Here is a 24962-nt window from a genome sequence, read left to right as displayed (position 1 = left end):
CTTTAATAACATAAAGAAATAAAATAATTAGAATTTGGATATTAAAAGATGCTTACAAATCGTATAGTATAGTAATACTCTCTTTTGAACTCTTTTTAAGAAGTGCAAATTCTTAATCATGTTCTTTTAACCCTTTCCCTGCCAACACACAGTGCAATTTGAAAATCACTGATTTCATCTAATAATTTCCATTAGATGAGCAGACTGCAGTTTGTGATTTAGTCATATCATAGACTGAGCAATTAGTGTGGGAAAAGATTATGAGTCTCCAGATTCTTACTTCTGTGTATTTTGCATATCTTTAGGACATTCTATAAATTACTTTGAAGGAGAGTTAGGAGAAATTAAAACTGTTCATTCACTAATCAGCTAATTTAAAATTTCAAATAAATTTCCATAATTTCTTCTATTAATTTGTGATAAGACAGTTTTTCTACACAAAATGCCATTGAAATGTAATCTTTATATAGATGTCAAAGGTATCTGTTCTTTACAGAATGAAAAATGTTCACCTAAAATAAATTTTACAGTTGCTTTTTGTGTTAGGAATGGTTTTATAAGACGAAGGTGGCCCCAAACCGGCAGAGAATAGGAGGCACCTATATCTTTAAGAGTGAAATCTGGCAGTAAACAGTGAAGGTACTGAATTTGTTGCATATGTAAGTGTTGAGAATACCACCAGTATCGCATATTTCCCAAACCTTTGTTCCTTGGGCAATGCTTTTCTTCCCAGTCACTCCCTCTGTGAAATCTGTAAAGATAGTTACTCTTTAGACCTCTTGGTATTTTTAGAGTCTGCTTGTGATTTTATAGTTAGTTAGTCCTCTCATTCATTCAGTCCCTTGTTCCTTTATTCATTCCCTAAGTTCCTGCTGTGGGTCCTGAGGATATAAAATTGATTAAGATATGATTTCTTTCCTAAAAGATCTTTCAACATGGAGAGGCATGTAAAGAGAGGAGAAAATATTGTAATATAATACAGTTTTAAAGAAAATGCTATGGGATCATAAAAGAGAAATGAATTGCCTGGGAGTTTGGGGAAATTTATCACAGAGCAGAGGGCATTTGAGCTGTTATTGATAATTGTCTTCAAGGTTACCTAAAACAAACAAGTACACATAAGTAAATGAAAATAACCTCTTTATTTTTGAATACTCAGAAGTTTTCACTACTACCAGTCAGGAGCCCTAAATTTATAAAATATATTGCAGAGACCTATATTCAAATGTGTAGATGATATGATTTTCATACAGTTTCCTGATCAATCCTCTAAACCTCACATGAAACGTATATGGTTAAATCAGACTTTATATTATGAAGTATTAAGGGAATTTGGAATTCTTTGTCAATCTTTAATTATTACGCGTGGGAAGAATAGGAATATATTCCTTAGGTTACTACCACCTATAAGATAGATTTTATTGTATTCCGTAACTGAAATGTTCAGAAGTCTGTCTCGTAATTCCTTGTCCTTTTTGCCAAAAGAAAACTGCCTTTCCTTTTATAAAGCAAGTTTAGAAACCTTTTAGACTTTAAAAAAAGTCTTTTTTTTTTTTTTCAACAACTTGAGGGATAGATGAAAATTCTCTCCTCTCTCTATTGGCTGTTGATGGGTTTAGGTTTCTATACTATAATTAGGTGTTAGTATAACATAGTGTTCTTTTGTGTAACTCTCCAAGGGAATTCAGTTTTTAAAATAAGTTTGAAAAAAACCTCAGTGAAGCCCCATCTTAAACAGACAAAGCTGGTATAATATTTCTCTCATCTGGGCTTTAGAATTCAGGCTTGTGTAAAAGGAAAATCTTAATTTTATGCCATGTCTCCTTTCTTTCCCAGTATTGAAGTGATAAATAGAGGTGCACTTCTCTGGACTATTAATGGGGATTCTTAGTGGAGTTATATCATTTAAAAAAAGCATTTTTCATTTTTTAAAAATGCATGTCCTCTTTTGATAAACATAAAAATTCCATGCTTCTCTTGGCATTCCTTGAAATTTCGAAACAAAGCAAAGCCATAGTAATTTTAGAATGACGTATATATGTTGATCTTGGGAAAATATGTTATTTTATGTTTTGCTTCTATGTATTTAAATTATTTATGTGTTTGTTTCTGCAATAGCAGTGAGAACTTTGAGGATGCTTATTAGCCATGAGCTTTACTACTGTAGGCAGTATGGGACATGCAGTGGTAAATTGCCATGTTCTTTCCTTTGTCATTTTTATAGTTTACTTCAATGTATAACTCATCAGTAGAATTAAAAGCATTTAGAAGATGAATGTATGTTTTCATATTTATTTTATTTCTGAAATTCTGTAACTAAGCCAGGAAATAAAGTGACCCTTTCCTCATTCTGGCTAAATTTGATTTATATATCTAGTGATCAAGTGAGGTGAGAGCTTGTGATGGCAGAGGAGCGTGGGAAATGTTCATTGAAAATAATACCACAGACTGAAGGAGGAAGAGGAAGAGTTGGGGGTGGTGGTAAAGGAAGATGTCAGACTAGGTGTGGGATCAGATTCGGCATCCATCAGTGGGATGTGTGCTAAGACAGCAGTGAGGGATGGGGTATGCAACATGTCAGTGATCGACTGGGTAAGCGCAGCTGTGATCCAGGGACAGCTTGGAGTTTGTTGCATGGAAAGGAAGTATTTCAGAATTTTGTCTTAAATGATCTAGGGTAGCAAGGAGCTTTTCTTTGTAGTTTCCTGGGAAACTGTCCACTGGTGCCCTGTGTAAGCAAATGATGTAGAAAGTGAGTCTGGTGCTGGTACTGCCTATTATTTCCAAACATTCCTTAATAGTCAATTATATCTTATCAATAGTCAAACATATATCAATATAAGTCAAACATATCTTGTATCAATATATCAATATCTTATATCAATGGTCAAACATATCTTAATAGTCAATTTATAGAATTAAAATATATTGTTCTCATTGTAAAAATGCCTCTAATATAGGGAACTTTAAAAACAGAAAGTAGAGGTCTGCCCTGTTACTCTGCCCACTCCAGTCCTACCCCTCATCTAAGGGTATATAAACATAATTACATAAATATGCCTCAGTAATATACGGTGTCCATCTTTTAATTCTTGCATTATTCTTGTAGTGCTTGTGAGCTTTTCTGTTACATGGGAGTTCCTAATATGTTTAACAAATTCCTTATTGATCTACATTTTATTTCTTTCAAAATTTTTTGCTTCACTTTAAAATGATTCACCAACATCCTTGCCTGTGTCTTCGGGCTGTCATACAAGTGATTCAGCTGTGTGAACGCCTAGAAGTATAATTGCTGAATCTTCAAGTTTTATAACTGTGATAGGTATTCCATAGAGTTGCCAGTGAACACTGTTTTTGATTGTTGAACTGTGCTGACTTTGGGGATTTAGAGAGAGAACCATGTACTGGACTAAGGTTGTAACTATATCTGTGTTGTTCTATTTCATAGGTTAGGAAGGAGGAGTGCTTTAACTCTGATATGTTCTAATTATTTTAATCCTTCAGACTTGAAACCTTATTTTGGAGTTCAAGAAATATTGTTTATATAAGTGCATATAAAGAATTATACTTTCGGGGCTATGTTTTGGAAGATGTGGAAAGAAAGGAAGTTTATTTCCTAACAGCACAGTGTGGTTTACTTTGATGTTAAATGTCAGTTCAAAAACAAAATCCATTTTAAAATATTTTAAGTTCAACACCTCCCTCTAGTGGAAAAAAAACTCACTCACTTTCCCCTACCTTTCAGTCAGTCAGTTCAATTGCTCAGTCCTCTCCGACTCTTTGCAACCCCATGGACTGCAGCACACCAGGCTTCCCTGTCCATCACCAACTCCTGGAGCCTACTCAAAATCATGTCCATCGCGTCGGTGATGCCATCAACCATCTCATCCTCTGTTGTCCCCTTCTCCCACCTTCAGTCTTTCCCAGCCCATCAGGGTCTTTTCCAATGAGTCAGTTCTTCACGTCAGGTGGTCAGAGTATTGGAGTTTCAGGTTCAGCATCAGTCCTTCCAATGAATATTCAGGACTGATTTCCTTTAGGATTGACTAGTTTGATTTCTTTGCAGTCCAAGGGACTCTCAAGAGTCTTCTCCAACAACACAGTTCTACCCTCAATGTGATTTAATTAAGTTGGGGTCACTGACTCGATGGACATGAGTTTGAGCAAGCTGTGGGAGTTGGTAATGGACAGGGAAGCCTGGGGTACGGCAGTCCATGGGGTCGCAAAAAGTCAGACACAACTGAGTGACTGAACTGAACTAATGTGATTTAATTTGTTACACACACAGACACACACTCACTCACTATACGGATCCAGGTATCTTTGCTTTGATTAGAAAACAAATTCTGTGACAAAAAAATTAAAAAATTTATTTGGGAGGAGGCAAGTTAATTTGGATGTATAACTGCATGAGGTATTTTATAGTTCTTTTGTAATTTTCTTGTATATTATAACGCACCCCAGACATGAATTATATTGATTAAACTATACACCTATAACAAGTATCTGAACATATAAAAATTAATAGGGATTAATATATAATTAATTAATACCCTATGTAGCCAATCAATGCCATTAATATTGCCAACATTTACCATCTAGATCATTTAGTGTTTGTCATATTTGCCTAAGAATTCATAACAGACACATTTTATATCACTGAAGACTGAATCATTCACTAACACCCCACCCCCACAAGATAACCATCCTTCTGAAGTTGGTGTTTAACTTTCTGTCGGTAAACATTGATGATATATGTTTTGTTCTTTGAATAGTATTTTGTTTATTTAAAAAGGATGCATCCAGTATCACACAGTATGAGTCTTTGTCCAGCTGTTCTCCCCGCTTCTGTTTTTGAGGTTTAGCCCAGTTAATAAACTATCTCTGGTTCATTCAATTTAACTGATCTATAGTGATTTATCATATGTATAATCATCCATTACAGGGTTGTCTGAGATTTAATTTCTAAGTTTCGGTTATTTCATGCAGTGCTTCCATAAACATCAAATATTTTTATGTGGGATGTATTTGGTGTATTTGCAATTATTGGATAAAATATATGCTAAGTTATTCTCCCAAGTGGTTGTATCAATTTGAGAGAAGACTTTCTCTTCCCTTGAAGTCTCTTGAACCCTTGGTATTTTTCAGATTTGATTTCTTTTGCATTAGAATGTGTGTGAAATTTCTCTTGCTTAAATTTCTGTTTACCTGACATTGCTCATGTTATGTTTATTGGTCATTCATATTTCTTCTTTTGTGAACCGCAATTTTATTTTTTTCCCCTTTATCCTTTTTGTTTGTATATTCTTATTGATTTATAGGAGTTTCAAATATATTTGATAACTTGGTTACTTAAATCCCGTGGCAAACATCTTTTTCCTCTTTGTGGAGACATGGAAACAATTTACATTGTGTGCAGTTTTAAATTTTAATGTAGTTGAATGTATCAGTATTTTCTTTTATTGATAGTACTTTTTTATGTCTTATATAACCTAAAGTCATAAAGAAAAAATATTTTTTTTAATAGAGAATGAAGGAAGGTTTAATTTTATTTTTTTCCAAATGGATAACCAAATGTCTGCACTAGTTATTCACCTGTCTATGCTGTCACCACTTACTGATTTAAAATGTCATCTGTGTCATATATCAAATTCCTTTATGAAATCTACAGTTTGGTTCCTGGTGCTTTGTTCTGTTTCACTTACATGTTGATCTGTTTCTAAATCAATACTAAATTGTTTTATTTGCCATGGCTTTAGAGTAAATCTTGATATCAGATAGAGCAAACTCCCTTCTCCATATTCTTAATATATTTTCTGAGGGAGTCGGGAGGAGAGTTATTCTTAGCTTTTTAATCTTCCATATGAGTTTGAGAATTGACATGTTATTTATATTCTACCAAGAAACCTTGTAATTTTATTGGAATTGAATTGGATTTATAGGTCAGTTTGCCATAAATTGACATCCTTAATTTCTTCTGCTTTCAACTCTTTTTTTTTTTTTTCTGTTTTTGAAGAGATTTCTTCAATTTTATATTACAACCTTTCTATTAAATTTTCTTTCTGGTTTTAAATTTTTTAATTTCCCGGAGTTGTTTCTTGTTCTTTGACTATACTTTTATATAGTAGACTCTTCTTGTTTTATGATTGTAATACCTTATTTTTACTTTGTGGATGAAAGTCATACTTGTTCTGAAGGTGGTTCCCCTCCCCCTTCCTCCCTAGATTGGCTTTGTTTTCTCTGAGTGTTTGATCCCATTTGTCTGAATTTCACATGAAAAGCTTTCCTCAAGTGTCTGGTGATCCTTGTCTGTGTGTTCATGTTTAAGAAAGAAGCACTAAAAAGCTAGGAGAAAGCTCTTGTTGTGTGTGGAGCCCTTCCATTTAATTGGAGAACCTTTAAAAGGCCAGAATCTGTAGCTTTTTTCTCCTTGGCCTGGTTATTTCCCCACAAAGGAGCCTTCTAGTGTCTTTGTTGTTCTTATAGTACCTTAAGTGTAGGAGTCAATGTTTTGAGAGCTGAGGAGAGAAACAGAGCTGTGAGGTTTCATCCCCCACAGTTTCCTAATCTCCTCTAATTTTTATAAAGTGTCTTATCCTGTCCTTCAGTTGGGTCTGGTTTTCACGACATCAGAACCTTTTTGGATCAGCCTTATTGGTTTGCAGATAAACTCTCTCTTTTTCCAGAATGGAGAGGGCCCTTTGTCTGGGAGGGAGTTGGCAGAGGACATCTGAGAACAGAGCTAACTGCTGCTTACAGAGGCTTCCAGCAGCGCTCCGTGTTCCCTGCCACTCCATGGCTTGGCTTCAGGGGTAATTGCTGCTTCCAATTTCTGATTTTTTTTTTTACGGATATGAATTCAACTTGCTATTAGGCCCTGCCTTTTTTGAGTATTTAGCAAAGTTGAAAAAGCTGAAACCTAACAAACACACACTCACTTGTCCATTTGTTTTCCATCTTCCAAATTCGCTTTTGACATCTCTTGTTGGCTGTCATCTCTTCTGTCACTCACTTTTATTCTGTCTTCATTTAAGTGGGGTTTCAGGAGCAAGCAGAGATGATTGGATAGGTTTGATCCAGTCAACTTAACTGGTGATATCCTCTTTCTACTTATGACTTTTTGAGACCTTACAGTTTCACTTTTCATTTCATATTTGAGTTCTGGTTTTATGGAATGTTTTTAGTATGAAGAGCAGCCAGGGTGTTGGGTTTCATAGCTATAGTTCTTTTTTTCTTTCCAGTTTTATTGAGACATAATTGATTCTCCTCCTCCTCCTGCGTGCATCCTCAGTCCTGTCCTGCTCTTTATGACACCATGGACTGTAGCCTGCTAGGCTCCTCTGTCCATGAAATTTCCCAGGCAAGAATATTGGAGTGGGTTGCCATTTGCTACTTCGGGGGATCTTCCAGACCCAGGGATTGAACCCATGTTTCTTGTATCTCCTGAATTGGCAGGCAGATTCTTGACTACAGCACCACCTGGGAAGTCCAGTACAATATGGTATTGTTAACTGTAGTCATCAGATCTTAATATTCAATTTATAGCATTTTTATAAATTTGTTATGGCATACAGTATTTCCATGGCATACAGTCTTTCCATAATACTGTATTGGAAACATTGTTGAATTTAAAAAAAGCACTTAACTTGTGATGATGGACTGATACTCATTTTCTCCATTTACAAAAGAGAGACACATGGTATGGTAATGTAATTCTTTGAAAGCAAAGTCACAAAACAGTCAGAAACCTAGCTCATTATTAATTTTATATTAAATATCACTCACCTTGGGCTTCCCTGGTGGCTCAGCTGGTAAAGAATCCACCTGCAAATGTGGGAGGCCTGGTTTCAATCCCTGGGTTGGAAAGATTTTTTTGGAGAAGGGATCAGCTGCCCACTCCAGTATTCTGGCCTGGAGAATGCCATGGAGTGTTTAGTCCATGTAGTTGCAAAGAGTCGGATATGACTGAGTGACTTTCACTCACCTCATGTCTGTTTCAGGATAGCCTGTCTACTTCAGTACAGATCTTGCACATGATGTTCAACATGAATACTTAGTTGACGATGAGGACCGCAAAGCATCTCCTACAGTTCTAGCTCTGCAGCTATGAGACTGTCACATGAAGACACATATACATAACAGATGAGTCTACTGACTGTGTGCGTGTTGATTATTCACTGCATGCATGGTGATGATGACTGTTGAGTAGAAGTGAATCGTCCTAATGGTCTTCATCCTTGTCATCTTCATGCTGAATAGGCTGAGGAGGAGAGGTTGGTGTTGCTGTCTCAGGGGTGGCAGAGGTGGGAGAGATGGAGAACATGAAAGGGGAGGCAAGAGAGGCAGGCGTACTTGGCGTATCTTTACAGAGAGACATTGTCATTTCTGACTGCCGTTTTTGCTTTGTCATTTTTCTAGAAATGTTTCTATATGATACCAACCTATCTTTCATTGTTTGGCTTAGTTTCATTGCCCATGTTGTAAAAGTCCTTTGTTGTTCAGTCACTAATTCGTGTTCAGCTCTTTGCTACCCCTCGAACTGCAGCACTCCAGGCCTCCCTGCCTCTCAGAGAAGCCAAAAGCAGTCTTAAAACCAGCGTCAGTTTGTTTTCTGGCACTGCTTCTTCTATGTCATCTTCCTCATCATCTGACACTGGTTTGGAAATACTCATCTCCATTGAGTCCTCTTCTGTTAATTCCTCTAGTGTGCTGTTTATCAGTGTTGAATTTCTCCAAGATTTATATCTTGAAACCCTTCACCCCCCATCTTTTTTTTTTTTTTCGTATCTATAATCTCTTTCACGATTTCCTTGATTGACTCGGTCATAAATTCTGTGAAGTCATGGATAACATCTGGACATAGTTTTCTCTAGCAGGGATTTATTATTTCAGATTTGATGGCTTGCACATCTTTTTCTATAATGATGCCATTTTTCAATGCTGCAATCCTTCCATAGATGTTGTCTCTATCAGGGCTCTCTTCCATAGCATTAACCACCCTTTCTATAGAGTACCGTGTGTGTTGTTGTTCAGTCACCCAGTCGAGTCTGACTCTTTGCCACGCCATGGATTGCAGCCTGCCAGCCCTCTCTGTCCGTCTCCATCTCCCACAGTTTGCCCAAGTTCATGTCCATTGCATTGGTCATGACATCCAACCATCTAATCCTCTGATTCCCTCTTTTCTTTCTCCCCTTAATCTGTCCAGCATCAGGGACTTTTCTAATGAGTCAGCTGTTTGCATCAGGTGATCAAAATATTGGAGCTTCAGCTTCAGCATTAGTCCTTCCAATGAATATTCAGGGTTGATTTCTTTTAAGATTGACTGGTTTGATCTCTTTGCTGTCCAAGAGACTCTCCGGAGTCTCCTCCACCATCACAGTTCAAAGGCATCAATTCTTGGCGTTCTGCCTTCTTTATGGTCCAGTTCTCACAACCATATGTGACCACTGGAAAGACCATAGCCTTGACTATATGGACCTTTGTTGGCAGAATGATGTCTCTGCTTTCAAACACACTGTCTAGGTTTGTCATAGCTTTCCTGCCAAGAAGCAATTGTCCACTGATTTCATGGCTGCAGTCACCAGCCGCACTGATTTTTCCCAAGAAGAGGAAATCTCTCACTACTTCCATCTTTTCCTCTTCTATTTGCCATGACGTAATGGAGCCTGATGCCATGATTGTAGCTTTTTTAATATTTAGTTTTAAGCAGACTTTTCCACTCTCCTCCTTTACCCTCAGCAGGAGGTTCTTTAGTTCCTCTTTGCTCTCTGCCATTAGAGTGGTATCATTTGCATATCTGAAGTTGATGTTTCTCGTGCCAGTCTTGATTCCAGCTTGTAATTCATCCAGCCTGGCATTACTCATGATGTGCTCAGCATATAGATTAAATAAACAGGGTGACAACAGACAGTCCTGTCATACTGCTATCTCAGTTGTGAGCCACTCAGTTCATACAGGGTTCTAACTGTTGCTTCTTGACCCACATACAGATTTCCCAGGAAACAGGTAAGATGGTCTGGTATTCCCATCTCTTTAAGAGCTTTCACATTTTGTTATGATCCACATGGTCAAAAACTTTAGTGTAGTTGATGAAACTAGATGTTTTTCTGGAATTACTGTGCTTTCTCTATGATCCAGCAAATGTTGACAATTTGATATCTGGTTCCTCGCCTTTTCTAAACCCAGCTTGAGTATCTGGAAGTTCTTGGTTCACGTTAATGCTGAAGCCTAGAATGCGAGATTTTCAGCATGACCTTACTAGCATGGGAGATGAGTGCAAGTGTCTGATGGTCAGAACATTCTTTAGTACTACCCTTCTTGGGAATTGAGATGAGGGTTGACCTTTTCCTGTGGCCACTGCTGGGTCTTCCAGATTTGCTGACATATTGAGTGCAATACTTTGATAGCATCATCTTTCAGGGTTTTGAATAGCTCTACTGAAATTCCATTGCATCCACTAGCTTTATTGACAGCAGTGCTTCCTAAGGCCCACTTGACTTCACACTGCAAAATGTCTGGCTCTGGCTGACTGACCACACCATTGTGGTTATCTGGATCATTAACATCTTTTTTGTACAGTTCTTCTATGTATTTTTTCCATCTCTTCTTGATCTCTTCTACTTCTATACCTCTACTGTTTCTGTCTTTTATTGTACCCATCTTTGGATGGAATGTTCCCTTCCTATTTCCAGTTTTCCTGAAGAGATCTCTAGTCTTTCCCCTTCTGTCGTTTCCCTCTATCTTTATGCACTGTTCATTGAAGAAGGCCTTCTTTTCTCCCCTTGTAATTCTCTGGAACTCTGTGTTTTCTCCCTTGCTTTTCGCTTTTCTTCATTCTTCAACTATTTGTAAAGCCTCCTTGGATAACCAGTTTTCCTTCTTCTCTTTTTCTTTGGATGGTTTGTTCACTGCCTCCTGTACAATATTACCAACCTCTGTCCATAGTTCCTCAGGCACACTGTTTACTAGCTCTCATCCCTTGACTCTGTTCACCTCCTCCACTGCGTATTATAGGGGATTTGATTTAAGTCGTACCTGGCTAGCTTAGTGGTTTTCCCACTTTCTTTAGTTTAAGCCTGAATTTTGCTATGAGAAACTGATTATCTGAGCCACAGTTAGCTCCAGGCCTTGTTTTTGTTGACTGTGTACAGCTGTTCCATCTTTGGCTACAAAGAATTTAATCAGTTTGATTTCAGTATTGACCATTTGGTGATGTCCATGTATATAGTCATCTCTTGTGTTGTTGAAAAAGGGTGTTTTCTATAAATAGTACATTCTCTTGGCAGAATTCAGTTAACCTTTGCCCTGCTTCATTTTTTACTCCAAGGCCAAACTGGCCTGTTACTCCAGGTATCTCTTGACTTCCTACTTTTGCATTCCAACCCCAGTGATGATTATAACATCTTTTTTAAGTGTTAGTTCTAGGAGATCTTCTAGGTCTTCATAGAACTGATCAGCTTCAGCTTCTTGGGCATTGGTAGTAGAGGCATAGGCCTGAATTGCTATGATGTTGAATGGTTTGCCTTGGAAACGAACCAAGATCATTCTGTCATTTTTGAGGTTGCACCCAAGTACTGCATTTTGGACTCTTGTTGACCTTGAAGGCTACTCCATTTCTTCTGTGAAACCTTGCCTGCAGTAGTAGATATAATGGTCATCTGAATTAAATTTGCCTGTTCCTGTCCATTTTAATTCACTGATTTCTAAGATGTTGATGTTTATTCTTACCATTTCCTGCTTGACCACTTCCAGTTTACCTTGATTTATGGACCTAACATTCTAGGTTCCTATGTAGTACTGTTCTTTGCAGCATCAGATTTTACTTCCATCACCAGACATATCCATAGCCGAGCATCATTTCCACTTTGGCCCAGCTGCTTCATTCTTTCTGGGGCTTTAGTAGCATATTGGACACCTTCTGACCTGGAGGACTCATCTTTCCATGTCGTATCTTTTTGTCTTTTTATACAGTTCATGAGGTTCTCACAGCAAGTATACTGGGGTGGTTTGCCATTCCCTTCTCCACTGGATCACATATTGTCAGAACTTTCCACTATGAGCCGTCCATCTTTGGTGGCTGTACATGGCATGGCTCATAGCTTCATTGAGTTATGCAAACCCCTTCACCACAACAAAGCAGTGATTTGTGAAGGGGACTTTATGACCCCCTGATCTAGAGCCTGAATTAGAGATGTTGTGTTTTGGGCAGGTAGACCATTTCAGTGTCTTTAGTGTTAAACAGTTCTTTTTCTTTGGGATGGTCTTGCTCCCTGTCTCCTGTAAAATGTCATGAAACCTCCATCCACGACTGTCTGAGGAGGCCTTACAAATAGCTGTAAAAAGAAGAGAGGTGAAAAGCAAAGATAAAAAGGAAAGATATACCCATTTGAATGCAGAGTTCCAAATAATAGCAAGGAGAGATAAAAACGCCTTCCTCAGTGATCAGTGTAAAGAAAAAGAGGAAAACAATAAATGGGAAAGATTAGAGATCTCTTCAAGAAAATGAGAGATACCAAGGGAACATTTCATGCAAAGATGGGCTCAATAATGGACAGAAATGGACCTAACAGAAGCTGAAGATGTTAAGAAGAGGTGTCAAGAATACACAGAAGAACTATACAAAAAAAAGCTTCACGACCCAGATAATCGTGATGGTGTGATCACTCACCTAGAGCCAGACATCCTGGAATGTGAGGTCAAGTGGACCTTAGGAAGCATCACCAAGAACAAAGCTAGTGGAGATGATGGAATTACAGTTGCGCTATTTCAAATCCTGAAAGATGACGCTGTGAAAGTGCTGCACTCAATACGCCAGCAAATTTGGAAAACTCAGCAGTGGCCACAGGACTGGAAAAGGTCAGTTTCATTCCAATCCCTAAGAAAGGTAATGCCAAAGAATGCTCAGACTACTGCACAATTGCACTCATCTCACACGCTAGTAAAGTAATGCTCAAAATTCTCCAAGCCAGGCTTCAGCAATACATGAACCGTGAACTTCCAAATGTTCAAGCTGGTTTTAGAAAAGGTAGAGGAACCAGAGATCAAATTGCCAGCATCCGCTGGATCATGGAAAAAGCAAGAGAGTTCCAGAAAAACATCTATTTCTGTTTTATAGACTATGCCAAAGCCTTTGACTGTGTGGATCACAAAAAACAGTGGAAACTTCTGAAAGAGATGGGATACCAGACCACCTGACATGCCTCTTGAGAAATCTGTATGCAGGTCAGGAAGCAACAGTTAGAACTGGACATGGAACAACAGACTGGTTCCAAATAGGAAAAGGAGTACGTCAAGGCTGTATATTGTCACTGTGCTTATTTAACTTATATGTAGAGTACATCATGAGAGACGCTGGGCTGGATGAAGCACAAGCTGGAATCAAGATTGCCGGGAGAAATATCAATAACCTCAGATATGCAGATGACAGCACCTTTATGGCAGAAAGTGAAGAACTAAAGAGCCTCTTGATGAAAGTGAAAGAGGAGAGTGAAAACGTTGGCGTAAAGCTCAGTTCAATTCAGTTCAGCCGCTCAGTTGTGTTTGACTCTTTGCGCTGCACCATGCCAGGCCTTCCTGTCCATCACCAACTGCCTGAGTCTACCCAAACCCATGTCCATTGAGTCGGTGATACTATCCAACCATCTCATCCTCTGTTGTCCCCTGCTCCTCCTGCCTCCAACCCCTCCCAGCATCAGGGTCTTTTCAGATGAGTCAGCTCTTTGCATCAGGGGGCCAAAGTATTGGAGTTTCAGTTTCAACATCAGTCTTTCCAATGAACACCAAGGGTTGATCTCCTTTAGGATAGACTGGTTGGATCTCCTTGCAGTCCAAGGGACTCTCAAGAGTCTTCTCCAACACCACAGTTCAAAGGCATCAATTCTTTTGGCATTCAGCTTTCTTATTGTCTAACTCTCACATCCATACATGACTCATGGAAAAACCATAGCCTTGACTAGGTGGACCATTGTTGACAAAGTAATGTCTCTGCTTTTTAATATGCTGTCAAGGTTGGTCATAACTTTCCTTCCAAGGAGTAAGAGTCTTATAATTTCATGGATGCAGTCACCATCTGCAGTGATTTTGGAGCCCCCAAAAATAAAGTCTGACACTGTTTCCCCATCTATTTCCCATGAAGTGATGGGACCTGATGCCATGATCTTCGTTTTCTGAATGTTGAGCTTTAAGTCAGCTTTTTCACTCTCCTCTTTCACTTTCATCAAGAGGCTTAGTTCTTCACTTTCTGTCATAAAGGTGGTGTCATCTGCATATATGAGGTTATTGATATTTCTTCTGGAAATCTTGATTCCAGCTTGAGCTTCATCCAGCCCAGCATTTCTCATGATGTACTCTGCATAGAAGTTAAATAAGCAGGGTGACCATATACAGCCTTGACGTACTCCTTTTCCTATTTGGAACCAGTCTGTTGTTCCATGTCCAGATCTAACTGTTGCTTCCTGACCTGCATACAGGTTTCTCAAGAGGCAGGTCAGGTGGTCTGGTATTCCCGTCTCTTTCAGAATTTTCCACAGTTTATTGTGATCCACACAGTCAAAGGCTTTGGCATAGTCTATAAAGCAGAAATAGATGTTTTTCTGGAACTCTCTTGCTTGTTTGGTGGTCCAGTGGATGTTGGCAATTTGATCTCTGGTTCCTCTTCCTTTTCTAAAACCAGCTTGAATATCTGGAAGTTCACGGATCACATATCGTTGAAGCCTGGCTTGGAGAATTTTGAGCATTACTTTACGAGCATGTGAGATGAGTGCAATGGTGCGGTAGTTTGAGCATTCTTTGGCATTACCTTTCTTAGGGATTGGAATGAAAACTGACCTTTTCCAGTCCTGTGGCCACTGCTGAGTTTTCCAAATTTGCTGGTGTATTGAGTGCAGCACTTTCACAGCATCATCTTTCAGGATTTGAAATAGCACAACTGTAATTCCATCATCTCCACTAGCTTTGTTCTTAATGATGCTTCCTAAAGCCCACTTGAGTTCATATTCCAGTATGTCTGGCTCTAGGTGAATGTGAGTGATCGCACCATCGTGATTATTTGGGTTGTGAAGATCTGTTTTGTACAGTTCTTTTGTGTATTCTTGACACCTCTTCTTAACATCTTCTGCTTCTGTTAGGTCCATACCATTTCTATCCTTTATCGAGCCCATCTTTGCATGAAATGTTCCCTTGGTATCTCTCATTTTCTTGAAGAGATCTCCAGTCTTTCCCATTCTATTTTTTCCCCCTATTTCTTTGCACTGATCGCTGAGGAAGACTTTCTTATCTCTCCTTGCTTTTCTTTGGAACGCTGCATTCAAATGGGTATACCTTTCCTTTCGCTTCTCTTCTTGTCACAGCTATTTGTAAGGCCTCCTCAGGCAGCCATTTTGCATTTCTTTTTCTTGAGGATGGTCTTAATCCCTGTCTCCTGTACAGTGTCACGAGCCTCCATTCATAGTTCATCAGGCACCCTGTCTATCAGATCTAGTCCCTTAAATCTATTTCTCACTTCCACTGTATAGTCATAAGGGATTTTATTTATGTCATACCTGAGTGGTCTAGTGGTTTTCCCTATTTCTTTAATTTAAGTCTGAATTTGGCAATAAGGAGTTTATGATCTGAGCCACAGTCAGCTCCTGGTCTTGTTTTTGCTGACTGTATAGAGCTTCTCCATCTTTGGCTGCAAAGAATATAATGAGTCTGATTTTAGTGTTGACCATCTGGTGATGTCCATGGGTAGAGTCTTCTCTTGTGTTGTTGGAAGAGGGTATTTGCTCTGACCAGTGCATTCTCTTGGCAGAACTCGACTAGCCCTAGCCCTGCCTCATTTTGTACTCCAATGCTAAATTTGCCTGTTACTTCAGGTGTTTCTTGACTTCCTACTTTTGCGTTCCAGTCCCCCATAATGAAAAGGACATCTTTTTTGGGTGTTAATTCTAGAAGGTCTTGTAGATCTTCATAGAACCGTTCAGCTTCAGCTTCTTCAGAGTTCCAGGTCAGGGCATAGACTTGGATTACTGTGATATTGAATGGTTTGCCTTGGGAACGAACAGAGATCATTCTGTCGTTTTTGAGATTGCATCCAAGTACTGCATTTTGGACTCTTTTGTTGACTGTGATGGCTACTCCATTTCTTCTAAGGGATTCCTGCCTCCAGTAGTAGATATAATGGTCATCTGAGTTAAAGTCACCCATTCCAGTCCATCTTAGTTCACTGATTCCTAGAATGTTGATGTTCACTCTTGCCATCTCCTGTTTGACCACTTCCAATTTGCCTTGATTCATGGACCTAACATTCCAGGTTCCTATGCAGTATTGCTCTGTACAACATCGAACCTTGCTTCTATCACCAGTCCCATCCACAACTGGGTGTAGTTTTTGCTTTGGCCCCATCTCGTCATTCTTTCTGGAGTTATTTCTCCACTGATCTCCACTAGCATAATGGGCACCTTCTGGCCTGGGGAGTTCATCTTTCAGTGTCCTATCATTTTGCCTTTCATACTGCGCATGGGGTTCTCAAGGCAAGAATACTGAGGGTGGTTTGCCATTCCCTTCTCCAGTAGACTACATCTGTCAGACCTTTCCACATTCAGAAAACTAAGATCATGGCATCAGGTCCCATCACTTCATGGCAAATAGATGCAGAAACAGTGGAAATAGTGACAGACTTTATTATTTTGGGCTCCAAAATCACTGCAGATGGAGACTACAGCCATGAAATTAAAAGACGCTTACTCCTTGGAAGTAAAGTTATGACCAACCTAGACAGCATATTAAAAAGCAGAGACATTACTTTGCCAACAAAGGTCCATCTAGTCAAGGCTATGGTTTTTCCAGTAGTCATGTACGGATGTGAGAGTTGGAGTATATGAAAGGTGAGTGCTGAGGAATTCATGCTTTGGAACTGTGGCCTTGGAGAGGACTCTTGAGAGTCCCTTGGACTGCAAGGAGATCCAGCCAGTCCATCCTAAAGGAGCTCAGTCCTGGGTGTTCATTGGAAGGACTGATGTTGAAGCTGAAACTCCAATCCTTTGGCCACCTGATGTGAAGAACTGACTCCCTGGAAAAGACCCTGATGCTGGGACAGGTTGAAGGTGGGAGGAGAAGGGGACGACAGAGGATGAGATAGTTGGGTGGCATCACCTACTCAATGGACATGAGTTTGAGTAATTTCCAGGAGTTGGTGATGGACAGGGAGGCATGGCGTCCTGCAGTCTATGGAGTCACGAAGAGTTGGACACAATTGAGCGACTGGACTGAACTGAGTGTTAAACATATGGGATTGTGGGTGGCCAGGGGCGGCTTGTTCAATGACAAGAGAACTTTAAAAGGCAGTCACTTATTGGCAAGATATTTCCTGACTTTAAGGACAAAGCATCTATGGACCCAATCCAGAAAACGTATTCTTGTTGTTTAGGCCTTCTTGTTAAGCCTTCTTGTCCCTTGTACAGCCAAGGGACTTTCAGCTCAGGGGTTAGCAGCTTTATAGAAAAGGGCAGAACTAATCATAAATCCAACTTCATTTGCACAGAACAATAGAGTTAGTCTATTTCTTCCTGCCTTAAACCCTATATGCTTGCTTCTCTTCCTTATGAATAAATGTCATTTAGGTTTTTTTTTCTAGAATAAGGCATTTTGGTCTGCATTAAAAACCTGTTCAGGTAGATATCCTTTCTGCTCAGTGATTTTCTTTTTTTTAAATTGAATTATAGCTGATTTACAACGTTGTGCTAATTTCTTCTGTACAACAAAGTAACTTAAAATGATTTAAAAGTGATTTTAAAAATATATATACATTTAAAAAATATTCTTTTCCATTATGGTTTATCCGAGGAGATTGAATATATTAGTAGTTTCTTGTGCTATATAATAGAAGGCTGTTTATCCATTCTAAATGCAATAGTTTCTGTCTAGCAACCCCAGACTCCCAGTCCATCTTCACCTTCCCGCCTCCTCCTTAGCAACAAGTCTGTTCTCTGTGTCTGTGAGTCTGTTTCTGTTTTGTAGATAGGTTCATTTGTGCCATGTCTTAGTCCTCCGTGATTTTCTTAAAGGAATCTGGGAACTTATCTGCTGCCTCTCAGTTGTCAGAAATTGCTTTTCCTGTTATCTTTGCATTTTTTAAAGCCAGACTTCTTTTTAAAATTATCAAACCATTGTTTGCTGGCATTAAACTCTCCAGCTTTAGGTCCTTCACCTTCCTTTTGCTTTAGGTAGTCATACAGTAACTTCGCTTTTTTTCTAATCATGTTAGAGTCTATAGGTATGGCTTTGTTAGAGCAATGCTGCACCCACCTAAAAGCTGCCTTTTCAGTATAAGATAAAAAAGATATATCGCCAGAAGTGCAAAGTTTTCACACCTGCTCTTGTAGCTGCGGCCATGGCATCACTGATTTCTTTTTCTTTTATAATGGTCCCTACACTGGATTCATTTATCTTGAAATGGCAGGCAGTCACAGCTATAGACCTGAAGCTATGGTACCTATCAAGCAGTTCAACTTTTTCTTGTTATGTCATGATTTTTCTTTGCTTCTAGGGAGCACTTCCAACATCAGTAGTCATACTTTATATGGGTCCCGTGGTGTTATTCAGGGTTTACAGTATTGCAGTAAACGGTGAAAAAAGTGAGAACTGAGAGAGAGAGAGAGATTGATCAATCACTTTTTGCTGCAATATGAAAGTTACTGGAAAGATGAATTGCTCATGTGGAGATGACTAGCATCATGCCCATTTTAAGCAGATACTTGTAACATTTGAGCTCACTTGAGCAAAGCAACAGGAGGTGGATACAAAATTATTACAGTCATATACTATGATTACAGTTAATTTTATGGAGTTATAACATTGCATCTTTATGTTTACATTTCTTTGGAATGTGAGGCCATGTACAGTCTGTATGTGCATAAGTTTTGATAAATTTTAATTTTTAATAATAGATTTATGTATATTTTATAGTGGTAAATGATAAAATGGACTAGAACCTACATCTGTTTTATGCATTCTTGACATACCTAACTTAAAATTTTTTAAAAAATATTTCTAGGCTATGCAGTTTGTGAGGTTTTTCAAAGTGTCACAAATCTCCAAAAAATTATCCAAAGTATTTATTGAAAAAAATTATGTAGAAGTGGACCGATGCAGTTGAAACACATACCCATGTTGTTCCAGAGCCAACTGTATATATAATATATACACACATGCATCTGTCTGCTGTATACCGTATTTTTTTAATCTGTTTATCCACTGATAGACATTAAGGTTATTTCCATGTCTTGGCTGTTATAGTAAGACTATTGATTTTCAGGGCCATCAGGAGTTGGAGGAAGGGAGTGTGGAATTGGGGCAAGTTTAAATGCCACAAAACTTGCTGTTCTTACTGAGATTCAGATGATTTTATATAGATAAAATGCTTGTTAGGTAAACTGTAAGCCTTCGGTTAATTTCTAGTTATGAAAAAATTTGATCTTGATAGGTCAAGATAGAGTGTTGGCTCAGTAGTTGTGGCGCAGCAGCTTAGTTGCTCCGCAGCGTGTGGAATCTTCCCAGACTAGGGATTGAACCCGTGTCTCCTGCACTGGCAGGTAGATTCTTACCCACTGCACCACCAAGGAAGTCCTTGCCAGTGTTCTTGTAGCTGTAATGGTGGAAAGAATTTTTGGTGGTCCTTACTCTGCCTTTCTGGAACTATTTATGTTCTCTGAAGATATTCTGAAGTTTTCTTCTCTTTGTATATATTCCTCTCAGGGAATGTTTTTTGTCCTCCCTGTTTGATTTAGAACTCATCTTTTATGTTGGGGAATTTTTAAAATATCACGTTTTCTTGTGTTTAAGAGTGAGGGACTAAAAAACTTACTGGAAGCTTTTCAGTATTAGCTTCAACCATGATCTTTGCTGCAGGATTAGCTGGTGGATATTTGAAACAGATAAAACCTTCCTACCTTCTCCAACTAACGAAGATGAAGGAAGCAGAAAACTAGATTGAGTCATTGTCAAAATCCCAGGCTTATATTGCTCCATGAATGAACAGAAAGAAACAGTCAGGGAGCAAATAATTTCAGTCTTCTTTAAACTCTACCAGAGAATAAGAAAGATAAGTAAAAAAGATAACATACCAAACTAATAATCCTGACACTAAACTGACAAGGATACAAGAAAAGATAATTATAGTCAATCTCACTCATGAATATAGGTGCAAAAATATTATATAAAATTAGCCAACTGAATATAGCAAAATAGAAAAAAAGATAAAATATAAAAAGCCTTTATGTAAGAAAAGCCAAGTGAGTCTAACATTAGGAAACTAATCAAGGTAATTTTAATTAATGTAACCTGTTAGCTTAATTCTGTAATATAAGTTTCTTACATAATTATGTGACTAGAATGTGAACAGAATTCCTAAAAACTACACTATACTGAGGAAAACTTTTTTTTTCAGAAAAAACTGTGTAGGTATATCTACATCCAGTAATGTATAGTAATTATCACATCATGTTAGTGATGACAACTTCTGCATTAAAACTGTGATTTTTAGGTCAGAATTTCATCTCCATTTTGAAAGACTTTTATTTGAAAGCTGTCTGTTAAGTGATATTTAATATAAGTCAAGCATCATAAAGTGAAAGTGCTAACTTATCAGCAGTTCATTTTCCACTTCTTTTTTATAGGATTAAACTCAAACTCACATGGAGTGATGGGAATCCGTTAGTGTAGTATTTGGAATGATTGTATTCTTTCTATATTATTTATCAATAGAATGGGAATCACAAGTCATCTGATAAATAAATCCTGTGAGACTTACTGAGTATTTTAACAGCTTTTACTTGATTTAATAGTGCCTGAAATAACTGCAATCCACTATGAGATAACTTTTCCTGGTTATAGACTTTTTTAAAATTTCAAGTTACTTATATTACTTTGTAATTAGCTTTGTGAATTGCTCTTTATTCTTTTTAATGTGTACACATTAGTCTAAGTAGAGGGTTGAAAGTTGGAGATTATGTATCTAAATGAAGAAGGCATGTAATTTAACAGTGGATTTGAATGAATACTATTGATTCCTTAAACGAGAAGGTCCTATCATATAGAATAATAATGGTGTCTGATACTTGTGTATGCTTAACGGTCTTAAACATGCTTTCATATATGAAAGTACTCTTATGATGTAATCAGATCACATAACGGTATTCATCATACCATTTGTTTCTGAATCCGGAGAGTCATGATAAAAACTGTGAGTGCTTCTGTTGGTTGTAGACAGTGTTGGCACACTCTTGGGGTGGTACCCAGCTCTGTTCTTATCTATGATAGCTTAAAGATTGAAAACATATAAGTAGATGAACTTCTGTATATTAAGGAATTTCCATTACCTGAAGAAAATAATTCTTCAGAGTTCATATGAATATGAATTATAAATTATACATGAGGGAATATGAAGAGAAGGAATTTGAATTTTGTTCTTCACTCTTTGATTGTGGACTATGCTGCCAGGTCCTTTCCAAACTTAGACTCTTTTATAGAGAATTCTATTTGGTGCTTGCAACATTCTCACTCAGGCTCTGATGACAACTTTTGAGTGGCTGGGAATACGTGGAAAAATGTATATTTGTGTGTAATCTACATGTGTATGTTCCTGAATAAGATGATGCTGGTGAGGCAAAAATGGTAAACAGGACTTTGTCAAAGACCTTAAGTGAGAATGATGAATCTAGATTACTTACTGTGGAAATATCTTTGATATATGTGTTAACTTTATATTTGAACTTCTATAAAATTAAACTGATTTCTGAGTTTAGGTGGAAAAGAAGATTGAGAGATTTAAATAAAACTGCGTGATGCTATTTCTTTTCGGTAGTACAGCAAAGATTTAAAATCTTGAAAACTGAAGAGAAAATGAAATACAGCCATCTAGTGGCTGCAACTTTAAAAGCTGTAAGCATAGAAAGTGTGAACTCACATAAAAATCTCTCAAGGGTCATTATTAGGTATTCAAGCTAATCATTCCTTATCACACAAAGGAGAAATACACATTTGTTTTACTAAATATTTAAATAAAATTTTAATGAGAAGGGAAAACCTAGTATATGACAGTTGAACTTTATGTAAATATTCTCAGAGGTCAGTTGAACTAGCAAACATTATAGTAAGCTATATACATTTTCAGTTGTAACATGTATTAATTATAAAACTCCAGTAGTGCTTTTAAAATACATGTATATTCTGAAACATCACTGAATAATATCTAGACCTCTCTTGCTTATATAAATGAACCTATTATGATGGTTGAAGTACAGGTTTAGTTGCTTATTAAATTTTAGTCATTGTTGGCTTATAAACTTTAATGATGCAGAAATGAACTATTTTCTAGGAGCAAGATGATGCTGTACAAAATATGCACAAGAAAGTAGAAAAATTAGAAGCTGAACACACGGAGTGCTCTGACCTTTTACGGCGACAAACAAGTGAACTTGAATTTAGTGCTCAACGAGAGGAACGTCTTAGAAAAGAGTTTGAGGTATATTTTTTCATTTTTTTATAGCATATGTATGTTGTCCAGTAGGTAATTTAAGGTCAGAGAAAGTTTTTCTCTGCAATAAAACAATATTTTGACATTTATTTATATTGAATATTGGCTTCCTTAAAAAACTTTTGTATCTGAGTACATTTTATTTTGCTCCTAATTAAAAAATACTCATTTAAAACAATTAATTGTCCTGAAAAATTTGGAAAGTTTGAAGGTAACTGTTAACATTACAGGGTTGGGGAAGCAACGCAGGAAAAGATTTGTATAAAAGATTTGTATACCTAATATTAAATTCTAATTTTGAGTGTTTGAATCCTGTGTAGCTGCTTAGTTTTGTGAAATGTTTTTCAAGTTAGACCTTAGATTGGAGAGAAGCATTAATTTAAGAATAAAAAAAAAACGTGATTTTTATGGGTAAATGATACTGATAACCCCTTTAATCTTGAGAGATATCTAACTTATTTGTTAATTTTAAAAAAGGATTTTCTTTTTCTTTGTGGGAAATTATTTCAAAAATAAAGCACTCTTAAACATAATTTATAATTCTTAAAAGGTAAATAAACATTTATAAAGAGTATTTAATGATAAAATGCTGAAGGTACTCTTGTTAAACTCACTTCTGTCATTTAACATTGTGCCAAGAATTTTAGCCAAAAATATATAAAAGTAAGAACAACAATAAGAATTACAATTTTTGGAAAGAAAGAGGTATGATTCTTATTTTTAGATAATATGGTAATAACCCTAAATAGTCAAGAAAATAAACTTTGAAATTATTGACGCCAGTAAGAACATTCAATAAGAAGGTCAAGAAGACAATATATATAATAATTATGTTTACATCTTACATACCAGCAATAATCAGAGAATGCTGTTGCTGCTGCGTCGCTTTAGTCGTGTCCGACCCTGTGTGACCCCATAGATGGCAGCCCACCAGGCTCCCCCGTCCCTGGGATTCTCCAGGCAAGAACACTGGAGTGGGTTGCCATTTCCTTCTCCAATCAGAGAATAAGATACTAAAAATGTTTTTGTTACCACAATGACAAAATCGATATACAGCTAATAACAAGTACATTAAAAATTATGAATTGTAACTGAGAGTCTTAAGAGAAAATGGTGAAACATTTTGGAAACACTTAGTGTACAGATATGAATCCTCCCTAAATTGTATTATGGGTTAAAGCAGTTCCAATAAAAAAATTCAGTGGAGGGCTTTCCTGTTGGCTTAGTGGTAAAGAATCTTCCTACCAATGCAGGAGACATGGGAATAGAAAGTATAAAGGCCACGAGATGTGAATGTGGTTGAAAAGTATGAGAAACAGCAAGTAGGCCATTGTGGTTGAAATGTATTGAACAAGAGAGGAGATTAGTAGGGTATATTGAATGGTACGTAGATGTTATAGAGTCTTGAAGGTCTTTTGGAGTTTTGTAAGAACTTTGGCTTTCTTTCTGAGATATTAAGACATTGGGCAGTTTTGAGGAGAGGAGTGACATGTCCCCTCTGATTTGTCTGTATGCTCTTTGGAAGACAGATTGTAAGAGGCTGCTTAGGAAACTATTAAAATAATTAGAGATTGTGGTGTTTTAGACCAAAGTAGAGGGAGAAGGCAATGACAACCCACTCCAGTACTCTTGCCTGGAGAATCCCGTGGACGGAGGAGCCTGGTGGGCTGCAGTCCATGGGGTCTCTAAGAGCCAGACATGACCGAGCGACTTCACTTTTACTTTTCACTTTCATGCATTGGAGAAGGAAATGGCAACCCACTCCAGTGTTCTTGCCTGGAGAATCCCAGGGATGGTGGAGCCTGGTGGGCACAGAGTCGGACACGACTGAAGTGACTTAGCAGCAGCAGCAGCAGTGGTAAAGGAGGTGGTCAGATTTTGTATGTGTTTTTAGAAGATAGAACCAGTAGGGTTTGCAGACTCACTGGACCTGGCTTGTGAGAGAAAAAGAAAGGGAACAAAGGATAATGCCAAAGATTTTGGCTTGAGCCTTTGGGGAATGATGCTGCTGTTTACTCAGTGTGGGCAAGAACGCAAGTGGAGTAAATTTGAGAAAGGCGAGGAATTTGGTTTTAGATAACGTTAAAATTGGCATGCCCATTAGACATCCATTTGGAGATGCTGAGTAGCACTCAAATACAAGTATTGGTCTTGGGGAAACCTTACTGTAGAGCGAGGAGATGAGCTGAATCTTTCATTGGCAACTGGGGAAATATTACAGTCTATAGGTGTTTTCTCTTTGTTTCTTGAGTTCTGCAAGGAGTGATCTGCCAGTTTCTTCTTTGGTGGTTATTAAATGGAAGAAAGAAATGGAGCAAAAATCTGTGTATCATTCTGTTCAGTGTATAGAATTTCCCCTGGTTTCAACTCTTGTGTACCAGCTCTCCTACTCCTGATCTGCCCACCTAGTGTCTCTTCATGCCCAACCTGGGTTCAGACTGACAGTTTC

The 24962-nt window shown here is 37.8% G+C and overlaps 1 protein-coding gene across 2 annotated transcripts in view; it reads left to right on the top strand.

Annotated features, from left to right (window-relative positions):
• The window catches only part of CCDC171 (coiled-coil domain containing 171), a 322618-nt gene that overhangs the window by 22269 nt on the left and 275387 nt on the right, over positions 1-24962 (top strand). For both annotated transcript variants that reach the window (XM_068974547.1, XM_068974546.1), the window contains exon 6: positions 22355-22501. In XM_068974547.1, coding sequence (XP_068830648.1) covers positions 22355-22501 — 147 coding nt within the window. The remainder of the gene's footprint in view (positions 1-22354; positions 22502-24962) is intronic.

The sequence above is a fragment of the Capricornis sumatraensis genome, chromosome 6 (assembly GCF_032405125.1).
Source record: "Capricornis sumatraensis isolate serow.1 chromosome 6, serow.2, whole genome shotgun sequence".
Lineage (NCBI taxonomy): Eukaryota > Metazoa > Chordata > Mammalia > Artiodactyla > Bovidae > Capricornis > Capricornis sumatraensis.
The sequence above is the reverse complement of the archived record's forward strand: the minus strand, read 5'-3'. Positions and strand labels throughout refer to the sequence as shown.